The 22846-nt window shown below is 51.5% G+C and overlaps 1 protein-coding gene across 1 annotated transcript in view; it reads left to right on the plus strand.

The window, feature by feature from the left end:
- The window catches only part of ADAMTS16 (ADAM metallopeptidase with thrombospondin type 1 motif 16), a 161192-nt gene that overhangs the window by 99490 nt on the left and 38856 nt on the right, over positions 1–22846 (plus strand). Inside the window, exon 18 of the mRNA XM_040492159.1 lies at positions 17420–17546. Coding sequence (XP_040348093.1) covers positions 17420–17546 — 127 coding nt within the window. The remainder of the gene's footprint in view (positions 1–17419; positions 17547–22846) is intronic.

Here is a 22846-nt window from a genome sequence, read left to right on the forward strand (position 1 = left end):
AGGATGTGGCTCCTCTGAGAGTCTTCCTGCCAGAAACCAGGCCTGCCTGCGTTCCAAACGGAGGGGTACTTCGACAGAAGTCTCGGGAATCGGCCCAGATCACCCAGCAGGCAGCAGGGGTTCAAGCAGCTCCACTGACCCCATTTTATTCCCACCACTGCCAGACTCCAGCGGTACCCGTGTCTCGCTGGCTGGCGTCCGTTCACATTCTTTAACAAAGATTATTCTACCAGCGAAGCACAGTGTGTTTTCAAATTGCCATCTTCCTTTCGTAATAGAGCACCTGATGACTGACGGGGACTGCAGTCCCCTGAACACAAGACCGAAATGTAGTGAGACGAGGCCCCTCGCGGAGTGGCCACCTCTTAGTTTCGTGACCACTTGACGGTCAAGATTCCTCTTGTTCGGTCTTAACGCCCGCTATGTTTTGATCCACATTTAGTAGACTTGTCAGACGTCCCCCAGTAGTCTGTAATCACATGGTTATTTGCCAGAGGTTAAGGACAGTGATTTATTTGGAGGCAGGGGCTTTTCGTTTCCCAGACTTGATTATAAGTGGATGTCTTCATTAAACAGTTGACCAGAATTCACTGTCTAAACCTTTCTGAACTTTGGCCCTTCAGGATCTGCTGATACCTGATGACACAGGCCTTCTGCCGATAAATCCTTAGTTACTTAAAGTTTATCAACTGCTTCGTTGACTCTGTGCTATGGGAGTCTCTCACTTCTACAAGGTAGGCCAGGATATTTCAATTCTGCATTGTAACTGTCTACACGATGAACATTGGAGGCTGACGACTCAGAAAGAATCCAGTCTCGCTTTTTCAGTTGTATGAGAGAACACCCAAATTCGCCAGCAGATCTGATAGAGCACTTGTCTACTGTCTTGGTTTCTTGGTGGCTTCTGTCAGTGCATCGCCCACATTCTCAACCCGATCCCCCGGGGAAAGGGGAAGGTATAGGCACCATTTTCATTTTTTCCTGCACGTGTTCTATTTTTAAGATCTCTAGCTGCATAGACCTTCCAACATCCTGGGTTGCGAAACCTTTAAAGCATTCTTTTCTTAGCCTGTCTCCCCGTGAACGTGATGTCTACAAGGAGGTATTTAAATGACCCAGTTAGGGAATTAATGAATGGGAAGAGAGACACTTGGAAAACTCCCCCACCTCTGGTTTCATTCAAGAAATATTACCTGGCTTCCGTGGAGGAAAGATGATGATGATGATGATGTGATGATGATGATGATGGTGGTGGTGGTCGTCGTGGTGGTGATGATTTTAAAAAGATCCCATTTCCTTATCTATTCTAATGGGCCCATCTCTCTGTAGAAGATAAGATTTCCTGAAAGACACTGGGCAGATCCAGCCTTTCAACTTTTCTGACAAGCTTTCTCTGCTCCTTTTTTTTTTTTCCTTTCCACTCACTTTTATGATGCAACCACATTTTTTACTTCTGTAATCCTGCTTAGTTGTGCCTTCCCTGGGCTCTCGGTTGGTGTCTGGACATAGGTGAGGGGATAAGGACTTAACACAGAGAGACAGGAAGCCAAGAGTACTGTTAGCACAGGAACTGGCTTTGCTGATTGCATCTGAGTCTGAGGCGGTGCCTTTTTTCATGTGGTGATGTCGTCACTAGACTTTTGTTTCTAATGTAAAGACAGCAGCCAGTTCTCAAAATTACTTATGCTGTAATTTAATTTTTTTTAATGTTTATTTATTTTTGAGAGAGAGAGAGAGAGAGGGCATGAGTACAGGAGGGGCAGAGAGAGAGAGGAAGACACAGAATCCGAAGCAGGCTCTGGGCTCTGCGCTGTCAGCACGGAGCCTGACACAGGGCTCAAACTCACAAATCATGAGATCATGACCTGAACCGAAGTCGGACACTCTACCTACTGAGCCACCCAGGCACCCCCTCATATGCTGTAATTTAAAAAAAAATCAGCGTCCGATTCAGTTGGTTCAGTGCATTTCAAATAACCTCAAACCACTGATGTACTTCCAAGTGAAATGCTTATTAAAGTTTGGCTTATAGTTATGTTTTAAACTCTCCAAAATTCACGGTGCAATACCTGGGGATAATGCTTTTCTTTCAAGTGAAACTATTTATCTGATTCACAATTAAAATTTCTCGGACGAATCTTAAAAGTAGCTTGTAAACCAGCCTCTCTTATACTTTTCCAAGAATATTCTCTTCACCATCTACCAGTAGTACAAGTAAGCTTCATTAGTTTAGTGATTACAGCTAGAAAATGGAATGGGATCATTGGCAACCTTGCCCGCGTCTTATTGATGTCAAAGCATTCGTTTACTCCTTCACTTGTGGAGTCAGCAAACATTTGTGGGCACAGATCTGAGCCTCAAACATCTTGAAGCCAGGGGGGAAAGGTGCAGAGACTTACTTAATTCCCCTGGTCTGTGAGTTGAACAGGGAAACAGTAACATCATCGTTAGCTCACATGAAAAGTTAGCGTTGCAGCTGATGAACTGTGGTGCATCCGCACACTCCAGCCACGGAAGGAGGACTTCAATCCAGCCCTTCCTCCTTAAATGTGTGAGGTGTTATGCTAAGATAGAGGTCTATAAAGAAAAATTATATACGCTGGCTCTGTCCTCAAAAACACAAACAATCTGGAGAGAGGAGGGACTCAGGTGTGCGCAGGTCTGAATGCGCAGAGGACCGGAGAGCGAGGCACAGGGAGTGAGGGTCCAGCTGACCTTGAACGTCTCAGTCGCAGCGGGGCAGCCTGGGTCGCCCCGAGGTGGCCCCCATGCTGTCAACCCAGTTACTCTGCCAATTGGCTGACATCACCCTCTCTTGTCACAGCAACCGCTTCAGATGACATCGTCCCCATCCTTACTTTGCTAGAATGCTCTGAATCTTAGAAAAGCGTATATATGTATTTTTAAACTATAACTAAAGGCTGAGCTTGGCCTTCTAGGTCCCAGAGACCAATGTGAGATGGTTTCCGTTCTTTCCTCCCTGCATTGGGTTACCTTTGAACCGAGTTCATAAAAATGCCTCCGTGTCTTTATCCAACACCCTGATTAATTTCCTGGAGAGAGAGCACCTTCCTCGGGGGGTTGGGCTGTGATATCCACCCCCGCTCATGTCTCCAAGTGTGCTCAAAGGGCCCAGGTGAAATGGGGTAGCTTATCCCTTGCCCGGAAGCAGGGATCCTTACTTGGTGCTAGAGGCTCCCCAGTTTGGGCACACCTCCCAGATCAGGGGCGGTGGGTTCAAGTGTCCGTCCGAGGTCACGTTCCCGTCACATGGTCACGCCTGGCTCTGCCCACCCTGCTCCTGCTGTGGGGCTTCAAGTCCTGCTGCCCTGGAACCGGAAAGATGGTCCTGACTGCCAACAGCAAGAGGAGCAGCATGTCCCTATGCCGTTTAGGACAGGTCAGTGCATCAGGGAAATCGGAGATTCTGGCCAGTTCCTTGTGAAGCAGAATAGACGCATGAGGACGTCAAAGGGCCATCCGTAAATGACCATGACCGCCACCCTTGGGGCTCAGGGGCGCATTAGGACACGGTACGCTCAGTGTGACCATGCCAGGCACAGCTGTCACCTACGCACACCTGGGAATCATCTAGACCCTGAGCAGATCCCAGGAATTCACCCACTCTGGTTTCCTTCTCCCTCCTCTGATTTCAAGGACCTTCAGTGCTCATTCGTGACACATCCATGAATCTCTAGCACAAGCGGCAGATATGATGCATGCTTTCCCAGAGACCCAGAGACTGCGTGCGTTCATTTGTGGAATCTCTTCTCGTTTTCCTTAGGTTTCCTACAGTTTTACTTAGATGATCGGTTTCTGTTTCCTCATAAAAGAAGGATAGGGCTTTTGACCTCAGCTGGAATTCACTGTACACTTGGAATTAGTGAAAACTTGGAGATAGTCTGATCAAATCATAGTCTTTCCAGACACTTTGGCAAAATGTGAAGATTTAAAAATGATTTCCCGAGAGCTGGCCAGAGCCGGTTTCCATGTAAAGGTAGAGGTAAAGCCTGAGTGCAGTGCTCATAAAAGTCACCCCCTTCCATGGGCAGGAGGTAGCTTTGGGCTCTCCGCAGTTAGAGGCTGCTTCTCTTCGACTTCCTTACTGTATCCTTTAAACACTATGCTCCTCCTCTCTTACCTGTTCATATGGATCATTTAAAAATATTGACCAGTTTGATCCTGGCATTCCTGTGTACTATGTGATTTTTCTTTCTGACAAGTAGTTGAGCGATTGTAAGCACTGTTGAGAAATTGCTTAGCAGATGTGCCCTTCATCAGAGAACCAATGCCTGAGTCTTAATAAATACTCAGCTACAGGGGCGCCTGGGTGGCTCAGTCGGTTAAGCATCTGACTTCAGCTCAGGCCACGATCTCGTGGTTTGTGAGTTTGAGCCCCTCATTGGGCTCTGTGCTGACCGCTCAGAGCCTGGAGCCTGCTTCCGATTGTGTGTCTCCCTCTCTCTCTGCCCCTCCCCACTCATACTCTGTCTCTCTCTCTCAAGAACAAATAAACATTAAAAGAAATAAAAATAAAAAAGTAAGTGTTCAGCTACATGGTTGAGGAGACCCCTTTCTACAGGAAGCTCTCCTGAAACACAATTATCTATAACCTGCTGTAAAAACAGAACCCAGAAACCCTAAATGCTATTGGGCATATGGCTGTCTGCGTATATTTTTATTTTCTCAGAATATTCAGAAATTTGAAAACACTCAAAGAAAGAAATATTTAAATTCGCTTTTATGTCTATTCTCGTTTATACGGGCTGGGGAAATACATTTCACATTAAGAGCTGGAGTGTTCCTGCCACCTGCAAGTGCGTTTGATATGTGGCTGAGTCGTGCCGTTTCCATTTTAATAGTCTAGGATTTGTGCATCCCTGAGCCATCCGATAGGCACCTGGCCCGTAATGTTTTATGTTGCCCCTGGGGATGGTGAGCCCCCGCAGCCTGCAGGCTGGGACGTGCGGATACCGTCGACGGCCTAGCCAGCAGCCCCCTCAACCTGCCTTTTCTTTGCTCCTTTACTCATGATCTGATTTAATCATGGGGGAAAAGCAGCCAGACATCAGGTGGAGGCAGACGTGGAAGTGAATGGCCATAGCGGATTGATCGGATAATTTCACCTAAGCTCTCGAGTTAATCTGCGCAGAATGCCCAGGATCCGGGCGCCTCGGCCGCGTGGAAAGGGGCATGTGTCCTGAAGTGGAAAGACATCTGCATTCCCCCATCTCATCCTTCCAACATTCCTCCTGAATCGACCATCGCCTTGGTTTGTTTCTCTTTGGTCTTGATTCTCTTCCGCACCGGTTTCTTCCCTGTGAGTTTTCTCATGTTCTGAACTTTTCCCTGGGCCTGAGGAAGGGACTCTGTCCCCTGGTTTTACCTGCCTGAGTCCTGAGCGTGTGTCTGCCGTGTTCACTCACCAGTGAGGAGCCCCAAGACGTCCCCGGGCAGCTGGTGGTGGTCCCCACCGCCCCAGACCAGCGCCACTCTCACTTCCTGTGGCCCGGCTGTTCGTGGCCCTGTAACACCTGACCTGGGCGTATGTCTGATTTTGTTCTCTGCTGCCTCCTCTGTGTTTGGGTTCTGTGACAGCGCTGGCGCAGTCTTGGGTGGTGGTCGATTAGTGGCCTTTGCTGCTTTTTATTAGCTGTCGTGTCCAGGGGTCGAACATTGTACCATAGCAGCCACCGCGGGCATATTTGTCAAGGGGACAAATGCAGGATCTCGACACCGTTTTGATTTATATGTGAGGGCCGTGTTTGGAAAGGGTGGTACGGGGTCACCTGCTGTTACCCAGAGACAGGTGCCCTCCACGCCTCCACGGCCAGAAGCTTCCCCGGGGCTCCCGTCCCCTCCCTCTTGCTTCTGGACACAAAGAAGGAAGCAGTACCCGGATGTGAGTTTCATCGTTCAGAATCCGAGTTCCCCTGTTCCAGGCCTTTACTCGGCGGGCCGTGAAATATAGTTTAGAAAATTGTTCTCCGTGTATGAAGCGTTCTAAAACAGAAAATGTTATGAATCTCTTTCTGCCTCAAACAAAAACCAAAGCAGAGGTTAAAATATCTCCATGCGTATCTTACAGTGGAGGAAAGGACCGTGTGAGTAGGTGACCCGTGGTGCCTAGATGAGCTGTAACACACAGCGTGATGCTTTTGACCGGACCGCCAGGAGTGGAGAGGAGGCCGTGCCTCTTAGAAACCTGCGATCTTACGAGCCACTTAAGCCTTTTACGCCTTGGGGAGCCCATCTATAAAATGAGGATAATGATGTAATCTACCGTCTAGGGTTCCTTTAAGGATTAAATGAGATAATACCTGTAAAGCTCTTAACACCTTGGCCAGCCAACTAAATGTCAAGTCCTATTCTTTTCTGTTAACGTTACGGTCCGCCTCAGAAACAGGACAGTGCGGGTTAGAAAACTCTTGAAGTAAGAGGGTGTTACTTAATGATCTTGTTACCCATGTGGCCCCAGGGCAGGGATGCTGAACACATTCCTCCCTATTTTGCATGATGGTACCATCTTCAAAGTTTCTGGACACATGTTGGGGGGGGGGTGCTGCGTGAGGGCTCGCGGAACCTTGGAGAAGTGTGTGCACGGGCGTGTATGCTTATAAGTGCTACAGCTGAGGGGTCAAAGCACCGCTCACCATTTTCCAGCTGTGGTGTGACAAAGGCCAAGGGGCAGGACGTTGAGGCAGCGTAGGGGCAAGTGGTGTGAACGGAGAGCACGAGGTACCGCCCGGAAGCTTCAGTTTGGGTAACAGATGGCTTAGTTTGTTGGATGCAGCATTTTAAGGAAGATGCAGAGAGGCATCCTGTAAATGTCTTCTGATTTCTCAGCCTCCCCGCTGCTGACTCAGGTCGCTGGGCCGGGCTCTGTCGCAGCGCCCAGGATCGTGGAGCAGCACATCACCCTGTGGTCATGGGAAGCCTGGGCCTCCCGACGTGACGCCGCTCGCCCCACGCTAATGCCCAAACTGTCATTGTGTTTGGTAGTCCGAAATCTCTTCCGTGTGGGAGGTCTGTCTTCCCTTTGTCCTCCCGGCTGGCATCTTGGCATCTGTCCTTGGCCGTGTCCCATTCCGTGACACCGGCCTTTACCCGAAGAACACACTGCCCAAGGTCTTGAGTCCGCCAATCATCCACTTAAGGTGAGCACAAGTCTCTGATTACGAACCCAAGAAAGCCTTTTGAGAAAACACATAGACGCGGTACACAGACATGGGGCTCTTCTATTTTGCTGAATATGTAGGTCTTGCCGTGTTTCCTGTGGGTGAGGTTACCGATGGGGACACACCGGTGACTTCAGTGGGTTGACACCAGAGGGGCGGGCAGGACTTTGAGAGCGCGCTGGGGGGAAGTGCTGAAGGATCTGCTAGGCTCCATACAGAAATTAAGGCAAATAGTCAGGGTCGAGAGAGGAAATGGGACTGTTCTTAGCCAAGCCTGTGGGCACAGACTTTCGGGTCTTTGGGCAGAACAAAAACCTCATCTCCTGTGATTCTCTGTAGGTCTGGCTTAACTGTGAAAAGCAGTTTCTTGGAACATAACCTAAGCCTGGTCCCAAGCAGCCAGGCCACGGGCCCTGTGACGCCTGGCCGCTCCCTAGGGGTTCAGGTGTGGTGTCTGGGCCCAGCCGGGGGGCGGAGCCCCGGTGCGGAGGGGGGCGGACTGGGAGTCTGCCCTCTCTCCTCTGCTGGGGCGGGAATTTCCGTGTGTGCGTGGGTGTGTGCACGTGTGCACAAGTACACAGGTGTGTGTTTTATGGGGCCCCTGTTCTGCTTTCTGGTTCGGTTTTCTGGGTCACTGTGTCAGTCAACAATTGTAGGACGGATCAAAGACAAACCAGACAGTCGGCTCTTTGCTTGGCCTGTGTCCTCCCGCCCTCGGGCACCCCTTTAGGCTTTCGATGCCGAGCCTTGCAGTGGAGAGTGAGCAGGAGAGGGAGGGAGAAGCAGGGCAGGTGGGGGGACAGGCTGTGGGCTAATAGGAGGTCAGGTGATGTTGCCCGGGAGGTCGGGGCCCTCCGGCCCCCACCTCCCGCTTCCCAGTGTCTGTGATGTCAGCAAGACAGATGTCTGTTTTCCTGAAGGCCCAAATTTGTAGATGTTGTGATTAGTTTTCGCTACAAATGTTGCAAACAGACCACTCTCTGACCCAAGGTCATTGCGAGCATTTTCGTGCATCCCATCCCACGTCTTTCCCACGTGCGCCCTCCCTGCGTGCACCCTTCTCCAGACTTAATGGTGACCTCCTCCCAGGTCCATGCTGTTCATATCCGTCATCTTGCAGAGGCCTTTCCTAGGTATGGAGTGAACAGCCCATTCTTAACGTGGCCGTTCACATTCTGGAGCCAGTTCACTCAAGCATCGTTGGTGATGCTTGTAACAATGAATGTAAACACACTGTAACAACGAATCCTTCCAGACCCCCCAGATTCCTTAGTGATTACAAAGTTAGGCTCCATGTTTTGGTGGGTATCCTGAAGGCATAGTTCCTAAAGTCTGAGACGCTTTGATTTGGGCAGAGAACACACACACACACGCACACACACACGGAGTCTTTTTTGTTTGTGGGCACCGATATGGAGCAGGGAGGTGATTTCACCCTCGGATCCGGCTGCCTACCAGAGTAAGACGACAGTAGGGGAGATCTTCTGGAAGAGTATCTGAGGTGCTGTGGGCATTGCGGGGCCCCAGGCCAGCAGCCTCAGCTTCACTGGAGAACTTGTTCAATGCAGATCCTTGGGCCCACCCCACACCTGCTGGAACCGGAGCCCTAGGGCACAGAGGGACCGCAGACGGCTTCTGCGACGCCCCCAGTGTTCTTGAAGCACGCGACAGTTCAGAACCCATGCAGGGAGTCCCTGCTGTTGTGTCTCTGTGAGGGGACTTCTCTCCTAACATTGTATGGAAAGCCCAGTCGCCAGGCCCCTGCCCGGAGCCCCAGGCAGCCATCAGAGGCACGGCCGGAACCGCTCGCGCTCAGGAGTCGCAGGGGAATCCGCTTCCCTGGGCAGAGCTGGCTCTGGAAGAACAGGGACTTCAGTGAACGCTGCAGCGATCAAGTAAGTGGCAGCAGAAGGTTGCCCACCAGGGACTGTGATGGCCAGAGGTCAGCTTGATGCTCTCTGGGAGGGGACTTAAGACGGGTTGAGTGGATGTTGAGGGGGGAGGATTACAGGCAAGAACTTTCCTGGACAACGTCCAGAGTCGGGCTGTTAGCATCTCTGCCCACGTGCTTTCCGTGTCCGGAGAGCGGAGTCCCTGCTCCCTCGGTCCGAGACCTCCTGGTCTTTGTGGCTGCACTTCACCTGCCCTCGGAAGCAAGCTAGAAGCCGGGCCCGGGGTGGCGGATGGTGTGATGGGCTCTGTGGTTTCTCTGTGCGCCCCTGTCCCCGTGCAGCTCGGGTCCCCTCCGCAGGGAGGCTGAATGTCAGCCCCGCTTGTCCCCACCAGGCCACGGGTCCCCCTTGCTCAGTCCTGTCTTTGATCCAGAGGACGTGCTCCTCCTTCCAAAGCTGATGCTCCACCGACAGCCTGCACCTTGTCACCCGCATTCCTCCCCGCCACCAGACAGGCCCTTCCTCTCCTTCTGTGTCTCCCCCCTTCTGGTCCCTAAACGTGCTCAGGCGTCCTCAGCATTCAGACAACTCCTCCTTCCTTCTCCCACGCCCTCCCTGTCTCTCCTGCCCTCCCTGCGCACCTGTTCATGAGGACGACATTCCTTTCCTTCCGTCCTGCCCACCAGCCACCGACTGGCACCCTCCTGCCCCTCACCTTTGACACGGCTTCCAGTCCCGACACCACGGCCCCTCTCTGTGCCCCACAGCCCACGGGACTTCCCCGGCCATCTTCGATCCCTCTCCGGCCTCACCCCTACCCCCACAACCACCCCCCAGGGCCTTGGGCCTCCTGCCTCTGCAAACACATTCCTTCCTGACACCTGCTCACCATCCTGTAAGCAGCAGATCCCTTCTCCCCCAGGTTCCCTCTTGCCTTTCACCACGGGGGCCTTGCCGTCTTCCGCTGAGCAGCTCTGCGCCCCCGTGGGTCTGGTCCTGGGAACATCCTGCTGGACGGTCCCCGGGATGGCCCCCGCCCCCCCAGGAACAGATTCAGGCCATCTCAGCGGTGGTGCCTATTCCTCCCATGGGCGGCTGTGCCCTATCTCAGCTCAGCCTGGGTCCCTCGCTGTATCTTCCCTGGTTACCCGCCAACCCGCGGTCACCCCCTCTCTCTCTCTGTCTCCGTCAGTTCTCTAGATACATAATCATACCTCCTGAAGCTGCTCCCCCGATGTAATGTTCATATCCCGTCTGCTGGTCTAACTGTATGAGCCAGCGTCTCCAAAATCATCTTAACTCCAGGGGTCATGAGTAAAGTTCTTTTTTATTCCATCCCTTAACGGGAAATTTTCCACTGTTTCCCATAATGTTGGCTTCTCGGCTTGAATAGACATACAAACATCTCTATCCATATCTATCTAGAAACATACACAGAAACTCGTACAAATACACAAAATACTGATGAGAATAAATATTCACCTGCTGCCTATTTTATTAACCTTTTTTTCCAAAATGGAGGGTAAGTTTGTCACGTGCTAAACATTATTACACATATGGGGCAGTTTGTGTTTGTTCTCAATCTGTTAAAATTAAGAAATTAAAGGGGCGCCTGGGTGGCTCAGTAGGTTGAGCATCTGACTTCGGCTCAGGTCACGATCTCACGGTTCATGGGTTCGAGCCCCGCGTCGGGCTCTGTGCTGACACCTCAGAGCCCGGAGCCTGCTTCGGATTCTGTGTCTCCCTCTCTCTCTCTGCCCCTCCCCACCCCTCTCTCTTATGTAAATAATAAAAATAAAAAACTGCTTTTCCTAATGTTGAACCATCCTGACATTCCTACTATGAAACAACAGCTGGTGACGTGGCTCCTATTTTTTTCAGTGTGCTACTTGATTCTGTCCTCCCGACTGATTTTCCTTTTTCGCATTAATGTCACTAAGTATCATGGGGCTGCAACTTTCTTTTGTGTGCTAAAAGGCACTTTTTTAATGTTGGAAGCCTTTCTTATTTTCTTATGCTCTGGCATGACTTAGCTGGCATTGAAACTCTCTCTTCTTTTACTTTTGGTAGAATCTATTTGAAGCGTCTGAGCCTGTTATATTTTCAGGAATGAGGTCTTCAATACAGTTTTGTACTGTGTATGGTAATTAGACTGCATAGACTATTTCTCTCTTCTGGAGTTAATTTTGCTCATTAAGAAAACCAGCTTTTTCTGCAATATTGTAAATGCTGTGTTTACAAATTGGACCAAAATGCCCTCCTTAAGTTGCCTTCCTTTCTTCTAAGTGTGCATATTTTCTTATTCTCATTTCGTGTCTTGCATATTTGTGCTTGTTCCTTATTTTTTCATTAGGCCGGCGTATCAGTGACAGGTGAGCCAGGAAAACAGAAACTTCTAGGCATGTTACACAGGAAGGTATTTAATATAAAAGATCGTTTGCTTACAAAATAGCTGGAAAGGGTGGAGGAGTAAAGGTCAGAGAGAAAGACACCATTAGTTCTCACTCTGGCTATTAAAGAATCAGGAGGTTGTGGAACATTTCAGAAATCACCCATGATGATCAGAGCCAAGCCAGCCTCGGCGCAGATGATTCCCAGGAAAGTGCCTGCATTGCTGCAAACCTCATGACTGCCAGGGCCCGTACCTGTGCCTGCTGCTGCCAGGGAGTAGGGACGAGCCATAACTCTCTTCTGCTTCCTGCATCGGTGGGAATCTAACCCAGAGTCTCACGGACAAGCAAGTACAACCCGCCCCCCAAGTCAGCTCTTGGATTTTCCATTTTCCCTTTTATAACTTGTTTGCCCATGTTTGCATCAAGTGTTTTGACATCTGTTCATTTTCTAATACACTGATTTCCATTTCAGTCTAGATCAACTCTTTCCACTTGCTCGGGCTATCCTCTTTTTCTCACATCCTCATTCGACATTACCTTCTTGTGTTTCTGGTCTTGGTTATTGGTGTGAGCATTTAAGGCTATGAATGGTCCTCGGAGTATTACTTTTAGCTGCATCCCATGAATTCTGCTTTATAGCCTGTTCCTCATTGTTCTTTTCTTAAATGAATTGTTTTGAGCCTACGTCATTCACCCTCCCATTTTGATCTATTTCTATGAACTGCTAAAATGGTCAAGGCAATGGGTTGCATTCCCCCTTTCTTTTCCTAATCATAGACTTTTCTTCCTTATCCGCTTATGTTCTACAGGGTCGTCAATGCAAACGTGCACTCCCCCTCGTAAGGGGCACTAGGAAATGTGTGCAGGCATGATCGCCACGATGTTAGAGAGTGAGCGCTCCTGGCACTTAGTGGGCAGGATCCGGGGTCTTGCCGCGAGTCTTACGATGGGTGCCGCTATGCTTCCCAGCAGATAATGCTGTTGCCCTACAGGCCAGCGGTGCCCCGCTAAGACAAAGGAAAGCCTCCAAAATCACTAGCTAAGAAAATAACTGGCAGAGTTGGAATGTGCACATGCATCAGACTTTCCTTTGGGTTACAGATATACATATATTGAGTGCATTCCTAAATTATTTCAGGAATTCCTAGCTCCAGATTTCCCCCTTACCCAGTTCACAGGTAAGAGCCTTGGGACTTGGCAGACATGAGGCAGTCCGGGGTGAAGCCAAACAAATGTGTGCAATAAAAAAGAAAAAGAAGCACTTTAATCAAGTAAACTTCTTTTTCTGTTTCAAAGCAGAACCAAATTTCGTATTTGCTTGATCAAGAGCCCGTAACTTGCCCGGAACCAACAGTGGCCATTAAGGCCTGATGGTTTGTTGAGACTTGAGCAGAAGCGGGATTTCATATCTTTAATTTCAAAACAGGAAATGAAACTGAAGCTGTTATTTATAGAGCCACACCTCCTAAAAAGTCATAGGAGCTTGGTTAAAGAATAAAACAGTACCCTTTCAAATCGACACATAAATGGAGAGAAAAGATTAGTTTTTCTTCTCTTTTCTTTAGGGCACAAACTCTTAGCAGTTTCAGGAAATTGTACTGTTGCTCAGTGTGGCCTCGTACAAATTGGATCATTATGATAAACGGGCTTAATTTCGGGAGTCCCCAAGATTCTTTGCAGAACAGCTTAAACACACGTTTGTTTCTTTTTTCTAATTGTATAGTTTCTTATTCCTTGTTAGCAAGTGGAAAAGCAGGTTCATAAAACATTGACTCATATTTCGTCTCTGCATCGGTATACAGGTGAGTCATCCACACGGTGCCCAGCTCATCCTAAGTCATGTATAAAGAAGGGAAAACACCTGTACCTTGATGATGTTTTGGCCAAGCATTAGCTCCCCCACTATTAACATGTCTGATCTTAGAAGCTACCAAATGTAATGAAATTGACCCGTCCTGGTAGCGCAGGGACAGACTGACCCATACACGCTACAGGGATTAGAGAGCCAGGCGGCCCATGCTCTCTGCCCTCCAGAAAGATGCCCCAAGGGATGACACGTACATCCTAACTGAACTTGTCCTTGGACGCACCGTGTGTCTTGCCCACACCTGCGTGCTTTGAGAGTGAGAGGGTCACTGTGACCGTTCGCCAGGACAGATGAGCGCAAGCCTGAGCTAGCCTCTTCTGGACTGTCTTTACTCACTCTTCTGACACCAAGTGGGTGGCCAAGTCTTTGTTACGAACAACCACCAACTCTCCAGCAGCCAACGGGATGCCTACAGTTCAGTTCTGACACCACCTACCTGGAGTCACTCAGATTCTAGAGGGTTAAGGGCTCAGTCCCAGGAGGCTGTTTCCCCTTCAAACACCAGTCGCAAGTACTGGGTGCCCGGGGTACCCCCACTTCTGTGTTGCGTGGCTACAAAGTTGGGGGTTCCCATGATCCCTCCTTTCCGGGTTTGTTCATCTGTGCTCATGAGCACTGATTTATTAGAAGGGAAAGGAGTGAAGGACCAGAGGACAGGGTAGAGGGAGACTTCTCTAAGGGTCTCTCGTAGTGCAGCTTCTGTCCCTGTGGACTCGGGGTGTGCTACCCTCTCAGAATGCCGATGTGCTCACCACCCAGAAGCTCTCTGAGCCCCGTGGTTTAGGGTTTCCATGGAGATTTTGTAACATAGCCCCAGTTGATTAAATCAATCGCTGGCTGTGGCTGATGAACTCAGTCTCCAGCCCCTCTCCCTTCCCTGGAGGGTAGAGGTGGGGTTGGAAGTTCTAATCCTTTATTCCTCCCTGGATCTTTCAGGAGACCTGCCCCATCCTGAGCTCCCCAGGGCCCCAGCCTCCAGTCACTCATTAGCATACAAAAGATACTCTTATAGCTCAGGAGTTCTTAAGGGTTTTAGGAGCCTTATGCCAGGAGGAGACAAAAACCCAAGGCTGACTTCTTACTCTCTCGCACCCCTGGAGCCCCAGACCCAAAGGTCCTGGCTTCTGATTTTGCCTAGAGCAGTGGTTCTCAAAGTGTGGTCCCCGTTACCAGCAGCAGCAAAACACCTGAGTGTTGGCGAGAAACGTAATCCTCAGTCCCCACCCCAGACCCGCTTTGAATCAGGAACTCTGGGGTGGGCGCCGCATTCTGTGTGTCAAGTCCAAGAGGGTTCTGATGCCCACTCAAGCCCAGGAGCCACTGACCAAAGGACTCCAGAGGAGCGGGTATTTGGGTCTCATTTAAGGGGAGAAGAAATCTGCCAGGTGTGCCGAGGGGATGGCAGTGGAGGACGAATTCCAGGGAGAGAGGAGACAGCCTGTGGACCGGCTTTGTAATCAGAGGAGCAGGGAGGTCACCACCGAAGGACACAGAGCGGCTGGGAGGGCAGGGCTAGGAAGCCTCGAGTTTAAAACAAGAAAATCTGCTAGCGGCATAAGAGTGTGTGTGTTTAAAAGGAAAGATCCTTGGGATCCGTTTGACATTGGACTTGGAGGAGGAATCCTGGAGGAAGGCGTCGAGTCGGGGGCTACGAGGCTGACCCCACTGACCACACGGGAGACCCCGGGCCCCGGGCAGGTGGAGTTTCAGGAAGCCTGCTTTGCAAGGATGGGTCTGTGTTTGTGTATTTGTTCAACAGCCTGGTCCATGTGTCCAGCAGGCAGCCGGGGGACCTTAGGCCAGAGCTGACAGGGGGCACAACCCTCCCCCGGGAACACTCACAGGGAAACAGAAGTGGATCCTGGGCAGAGCCTGCTTTTCCCTCCTGAGAGGATGGACACACCCCTGCAAGGTCTTGAGAAGACATGCCAGTGTCTGTGTGTCTGTGTCTGGGCCATGTGTGACACAGTGACGGCTGCCTGTCACTGTCTCAAGGACGCTGTGGGACAGCGTGGGACACACTTCCTTCTGAGGTGGAGTCCAACGCCAAGTTCGCGTTTTGGAGCGCTGCGTCTGTAATCTGCAGGTGCCCGTGATGGGGTCAGGTGTTGGGTTCGGAGCCATGGCCAAGGTACAATTCTTGAGACGTCTTTGGTACCAACAGTTACTTTTATTAAAGTACATGGACAGGACGTGTGGGCAGAAAGAGCTGGCTTAGATGTGTGAGGAGCGACTGATATATTATATAAGATTTTTCTGTCAGGGGGCGCCTGGGTGGCTCAGTCGGTTGAGCGTCTGACTTTGGCTCTGGTCAGGATCTCATGGTCCGTGAGTTCAAGCCCCGCGTCGGTTCTGTGCTGACAGCTCGGAGCCTGGAGCCTGCTTTGGATTCTGTGTGTCCCTCTCTGCCCCTCCTCTGTGCTCTCTCTCTCTCTCTCTCTCTCTCAAATATAAATAGACATTTTAAAAAATAGGAATAATTGCAAAATTTACATCAGGGAGCACCAAATAGAAACTACATAGCTTGATTAGAAATATGATTGTGAAAAGTTAGCAGAGAACTGAGAACTTTTATAAAACTGCATGAGTCCTGTGAAACCACCTGTGGTCTTACAGCAGCACCTTCCGGGCTTTGGCCCCAGGAAGTGGGTAGTTTGGGGCTCAGACACACGAGCTTGCGTGGTGGTTCCCTGTTAGACCCAGGGACTCCTCTCCTCCCCTGGCTACTGAAGAAAACCAGTTCCCCAGAGAGTGTACCTTTCTGCATTGAAGACATTGACTTGTCTCATTCCTTCTTTCAAAGCGAAGCCAAAATGTCAAGTGTGTATTTTAGAGACGTTTAGTTTTCCTTGAGTAAAGAAGAATTCGTCTTCCCACGGCCCCTAGCCTGAGCGATGGCTGTGCCTGGGTCCGTAACCTGCTGTTTCCTCCCTGACACCACTTCTTTGGTCTTTTCCTTGCCTGGCGGGGGGATCAAGTTGGGTACAGGAGGGCACTCTGAGTTGTGCCGGGGCGGCGGACCAGGGGGCCAGAGGGGCCACATCATTTCTAGAACTTAATAGATTGCATTGCGTTAATTTTTCATCAGTACTAGTGTGGTTCTTTCTCTTTATTTTTCTCTCCGTTGGATGAACTCTTTAATATCCTCCTTCAAAATGGGTCTCTAGTTAGAGTTCTCTTCGTGTGGTGGTAAAATAGACTCACGGAAAATTCGTGTGACCATTGTTGAGCGCACATCTCCGTGGCGTTAAGTACGTTCACAGTGCTGCCCAGACATCACCTCTGTCCGTGTCCATATCTTTTTCATCTTCCCAAATAGACAATGTGCCCGTTAAACGCTGACCCTCCGTTTTCTTCTCCACCCAACATTCTTCTTGTTGGCAAACCAACATTCTGCGTTTGACTCTCCTAGGTACGTCATGTAAAGAATAGCACTTTTTTGGTAAATTTAATGAATTGAAATACTGAACAAATTTGGGCATGTCTTCAAAGCCATAATCAGCCCTGGGGATGTAAGTGGGGGCTGAGAATTAAACGAGCTTTCATTTCAGTCATTTCCATTAACCTCATTCGATATAACACATCAGTCAGGATTGTGAAAACGTCTCTAGTCAGCTTACCACCATGGAAATATTTAACTCTGAGTTCTCTGGCGATAAACAGCTTTGTGTGTTGTTTTGTCTACGTTTCTGGTTTCTTACCGATTGCTTCTCGAGTGGAAACACAAGCCAGGCATACTGCTTCTTTGGAGAAGTGGGCGGTGTTCCCAACTCTGGAAACAACAGAAAAGAACTGGTGTGTTTCATCCAATGTCTGTTGGCACCAATTACACGACACATGTCGCCTTTAACGATGTTCAGAGCTAGGAGGGAAATCTGCACGGCTTGGAACTGACGGAATTTACTAATAAAAATGACAAAGACAGGTCAGGAAAGTCCTAGTAGGTCAGTAGTTGGCTAACTGGTTATGAACTTAAAGACATGCCCATATGGTAGATGCTTTTTCAAAAGAGCTTTCATTAGCTCTGTCTGTGTTTTACCACGGGGCACGTGTCTCAGTCTTTGTTCTGTGCTGCACTCTTTCCCACAGGACACATGACCACCAGAGAAGGCTGCTACAGAGACCTGAGGTTTCCAGTGAATACGTCTTTCTGCAATCCCCACACCCGACCCGTCACAGGGGTGGTCTCCTGCAAAGTGTCCGCCTGTCCTCCCAGGTAAGAACAGCTGTGGTCGCCCAGACAGGTCTCGCAGGTTTGCGAATATACTTGGCGAGCCTCTGGTGCGCCTGAGTCTAGAGAATGGAAGTGCCACGTGCTGTCACGGCATCTGGAACGGCGAAGAGGCAAAAGCACCCAGATCTTCCTGAACGGGTATGTTTGGCGGGAAGCGGTCCCGAGGCTCTTGGGAATGGAAGTGGGAGTTCTCGCGACAGCATCCCGTTGGCTTGACTTTTACCGCAATCACTGCGGGACGGCAGGAGCGATCGTGTACCGTGGCGACAGCAGCGTTTTCCCTCTCCGCCTCCGGGCCTTTTGCTCTGGTCTGCTTTGCCCTACCGCGTGAAACGTGTCGGAGGGACCCGTTCACGGGCCTGCCAGGTGGTGCGGGGCAGTGTGGATGGCTGCAGGGCGCACGTGTACATGCGTGTGTTTGCACAGACAGACATGCACGCGTGCGAGACTGAGCTGAGAAAGCCAGGGGGCGCTCTGGCTCCCTGTCCCTCCCCAGCACCGTTGCCCCGAGACAGGACCCCCGCGAGTGGCAGGACCCCCGCGAGTGGCCATGGCCCGGCCCTGCCACCAGCCGTCACACCCTGGGCACACCCTTCACCTCTCTGGTGCTCGGTCCCCTCAGCTTTACGGGGGGCACGTCCCAGAGGGGCTGTGAAAATCCTCTGAGTAACACAACGGGCGTCTGACCCCAGCTGGGTTCTCCGTGCAGCCGACAGCCCTAAAATCGGCCCAAGATCATGTCAAACACCTCGATCTTAAAGATGTCCAGCCACTGGCGAACTGATTGCAGGTTTGCTGAGAGATGTCTCAGAAGCACGATGCTTTTCCGGGAGACAGGGACACGCAAGAGGGAGACAGGCGTCACCTCCCTCTGTCTCTGAGCTGTCCGGGTCCCCGGTCACTGGCTCTGGATGGAGACGGGGTTGGCTTATCCGCATCTGAGAGGTCGGCAGCTTTTCTCCCACCATGGCGAGGGGGGGAACCCCTGGGGCTGGGGACCCACTGCCTCACAAAGTCTCCCGGCTGCCTCAGCTCCCCACCTCACGGCCTGCGGTGGGGAGACATGCTGGTCGAAACGGACACGAGGACTCTGGTGCCTGGGACCCGTCACCCCCAGTGCACTGGGCGCCCACCCGGGGATCCTTCCTGGGACCGCGCAGGCTTTTGGGATGGCCACACACCTTGGTACCCGCTTCATATCCCTCAGCCGGCCCGTGCACCCCATGCGTGTGCTGAGCTGGACACTCACTGCGGGCTCTGTGTCCGAGGTGACGTACCAAGTGCACAAAGTCCTGGATAGTCTCAGAGAAGAGTCTTGAGGTTGGCAGAGGGAGGCTGGCACCAGCTGGGCACCATTGGCAGCAGAAACAGCCATACAGGATACAGGGGCACCTGGGGGGCTCAGTGGGTTGCGCATCCGACTCTTTGTTTCAGCTCAGGCCGTGATCTCGTGGTTTGTGAGTTAGAACCTCGTGCTGGGCTCTGCGCTGACAGCACAGAGCCTGCTTGGGATTCTCTCTCTTCCCTCTCTCTCTCTCTCTCTCTCTGCCCCTCCCCTGCTCATGCACACACACTCTCTCTCTTTCTCCCTCTCTCTCCAAATAAATTAATAAACTTAGAAAACATGATCATCCTGTCCAAAGGAAACAGAGGGCCGGATAGCCAGGGTTCCTGCAGCCTCCTGTCGAGTTGGTGCGCAAACTTGACTCCTTCTTCCTTCCCGCACAGCCGGTTCTGCACCTGTGTTGCAAGTGACCCAGCGTTGACGTCACTGTGACCTTAGATCCTGGATCAACACCTCGTCGTGTGCAGATATGGATGTTTAGAGGGGTTGCCATGTGCACTGAGGGTCTCTTACGATATTGTGCTGAGTTCTTGCTGGGGCAAGAACTGATGTGGGGCGCCCAAAAGCAGCTGGTTAGCTGCTAGGAGGTTAGCCGTAGAGGAATCTCCTTCACGTAGACCAAGAGAAGTGTGCGCGTGTCATTTTCAGGTGCAGGAGAAACCAGCCTTCGTAGTTACTTGTGGAGGCAGACTCGTCCGAGTCTAGAGCCCCAGAGAACTGGGGATGGTTAGTGCGCGTGTGCCATCGCCCCGCACGTCCGCGAGCGGTTGGCCCTTCTGCTGTCCAGCCTGCCTGCCTGTCTGTCCGGTGAGGCTTGTCTAGAAGCGACGTCGAGAAAACACCCAGCCCGGGACTAAGTCACCAGCGCCCGGCTGCCAGCTTGGTGATTTTAAGCAGCACCTAACTCAGATGTGAACTGATAGTGGGGACCCCAGAACAGACCTCTCTGCGTCTGTAACCCATGCAGGGCTCAGACCCGGAAGCAGGAGGGGCTGGAGCGTCTACACGGCTTAGAAGGTCCCTCGTTTTTCCTGTAAGTCACCTGTGCAGCCCGCTGGTTTCCTCGCTGGGCCTCCTGTGCTTCCCTGTGGTTTGTCTTTCTGGTTTTGAGGGATTTGCATTCAAACCGTCTCTATATTCTCTGATGTCTTCTGTGCTTAACTTAGGTAAAATCTATTAAGTAAGTTCTGTCAAGGACCTTGTGTGCTGACAGAGAAGGCAAAGTTCTGAGCAAATGGACCAGTCGAGGGAAAGTTAGAACCGGGGTGTGGAAACAGCAGGTAGAAACATGGTGAGGTCCCCCCAGAGTCATCTACCCAATATCCAAAGGCCCCCCATCCGTCTGGCTCTTGGGTCTACGTCTCATGTGTTCGAGTATGTGTAGTTTTCTCCAAAGGAGAAGGCTTTTGGAGACAGGCCTAAGCTTGGCTGTAAGACGAATGCCATGCTTTCCTGCTGGGAGATTCCTAACACCTCCCGCAGATAGCCGAGGCCCGATGTCACGCGGGGTCCCGCAGCTTGTACTACCCGGCCCCAGCTGTGTGCGTCACTTCGACGGAGTGGACGGGGTCGGCCAGGATTAGAAGTGCACTCGGCAGCTTGCGGAAAGGCGTGGGCCATGCAGCCAGCAAGCTGGTTCAGATCTCCCACGCGGCTGGCGCTGGCACACTGAGGCCGGCCCTGCCGCGGCCCACGGAGCGGGAGAGGAAGAGGAGGGGACCCCAGGAGGCACCCGCATCACTGATGCTCCCGTGGGACGAGCTGGGAGGGGGACGCGGAACATCCCACTGGGCATCCATGTGGTTATTTGGGGGTAAACAGAGAGCGAGCGTGTGTCGAGGGAATGCACGTAAAAGCTCTTAGCGCAGTACGTGTGCTAAGCGCTCAGTAACCCTTGGCCGTTTTTATTTGTGCTGTAAAAGGAGAAACAAATTCACATCAGCTATTTATTTAGTCTGTGAAGCAAGACTGTCTATGACAAAACACAGAGGAATCAACTTATCTTACAGACGGTAGTGCTTGTGGATCGTTACTTTAACAGTTGACTTGGGGAAGTAGATCTTAATGTAAAAAGTTGTTTTGTCTTCCTCCGTGATGTGAGGTGCATTTGTCTCCTGCCCGGAATACTGGCAACTTCTTGTTCCTGGTTACATGGGCAGAAAAGCCAAGTTTCATTTCTGCAACAGCGAGGACGTGTGCCTTTCTTACTAGAGTCTGTCTGCTGTGAGTGCAGGCGTTCCCCTGTGCCTGTCCCAGGGCTGGTGTTCCCCTGTGCCTGTCCCGGGGCTGGTGTTCCCCTGTGCCTGTCCTGGGGCGGGTGTTCCCCTGTGACTGTCAGAGCCACGGCAGGTGCACCCAGTGCCTCTGAGAGCTGAGCCCCGCCCTCCCGGTCTAACTAAACGCAAGACACAGCAGGTGCAATCCGGTGTTTCGTGTTGTGCCGGAGGCAGAGTCCCCAAAGGACCGGGAGCAGAGTCTAAAACATCTTAATGCACAGTCTACTTGTCTTTAACTGAAATGAGAAGCTGCTACCGCGTGGGTTGTAGCTCCTGACCTCCCTGTCAGCATCCACATGCATACCTGCATCTTGGGCGCACAGCTGGAGGGCCGTCAAGGCCAGGGCCCTTCCCCAGATGGGCTCTCCCAGCTCGTAAATTTCTGCGGGGAGCGGTGGGCTGGGCATCCAGCAGTGTCCTCACTGGAGGAAGCTCATCTTAAAATGTCTGCGAGGCTCCAGCCGGCAGGAGCATCGTGGCCAGATGAGTGGGGTCCGTGGTCCCCAACTGTTCCCCGGGCCTGGGCTCCGCACTGGGGGCCGACCCCCGCTGGCCCCGGAACGGCCGGCAGCCTGGGCTCCCAGGGCCTAGCCACCTCTGTCTTCATCTGAGCGTGAATCGGGCTCTTGTCTCGCTTGCCTTTGAAACACAAGCCAGCAACCACAGATACTTACTCCCTTTTACATTTCTCAGTTTACCTAAACGGAGTGGCTCTTTGTGTCATTTATCTCAACTCCTGTCTGGTTTTGGAAGCACGAACACCGCAGCACGGCTTCCCCGACAGTGTACGGGAGGTGCAAGAGGAAATACTTCCCAGATGGGAAGCGGGTCCTTCTTCTCCGTCTCCGCGATTCCCCCAGGAATGCAGCCTACGCGTTTAAAGCAGATTGTGACCAAGTATACTTTGTTCTCTCGTGTTATTGAGTCATGCCGAGGCAGCTCTGTAGTCCTCTCCACCAGGCAGACTGTTTCTGCCTACACTTTGGTGACTCCTTACAAACCCGTTGCTAGAACCGTTCCCTTGGAACCAAAGTGCCTCGGTCGGGGACTACATTCCTTCGGTTGCACACCGGAAACACAGGTGAGGGTTAGCAGATGGACTTTATTCCCGGTCGTCTCCCACGGCAACGTTTGCAGGGACAGGACAGGGGCAGTGACTCCGTCTTTCACCTCTTTAGCTACACGCCGTACAAACATTAAGTGCCCAGTAGTGCACAGGTTACCCAGGAAGGGAAAGAACCCTCATCCCTGGGGTGGTTCCCGCCTGCAAAAGGGTTCCACCTGCAGGGATGCCAAGGAAGTGAGCAGCTGAGTTCTTTCGCGTGTCTGAGACACCGAGGATAAATCAGCCGTGGGCGTGTGGCTCCCTGCTTGCTTTCATTCTCGACCATTCCAACTTGAAATTCCTAACCATTCCGCGGGAGTGTTCACAAACGATGTAGCCAGTCCTGCCCGCTAGCTCCGCTTCTGTTGGAGCACTGAAGCGGGGAAATGTTTGGAAAATGATTCGCCAGTGACTGAATCACAGATGTCTCTTGTGACACCACAGCGGGAGGTGTGGGGGGTGCAGGCTCCTTGGTGCTGTTTCCCTGTGTTGTCTGCCCGTCGCTTACTGGGTGCGAACCAGTGTGGCCTCGCGGAACAGCCCTCCCAGGTTCAGA

This window comes from Herpailurus yagouaroundi, unplaced genomic scaffold (assembly GCF_014898765.1).
Source record: "Herpailurus yagouaroundi ecotype Mexico unplaced genomic scaffold, PumYag 29, whole genome shotgun sequence".
Classification (NCBI taxonomy): domain Eukaryota; kingdom Metazoa; phylum Chordata; class Mammalia; order Carnivora; family Felidae; genus Herpailurus; species Herpailurus yagouaroundi.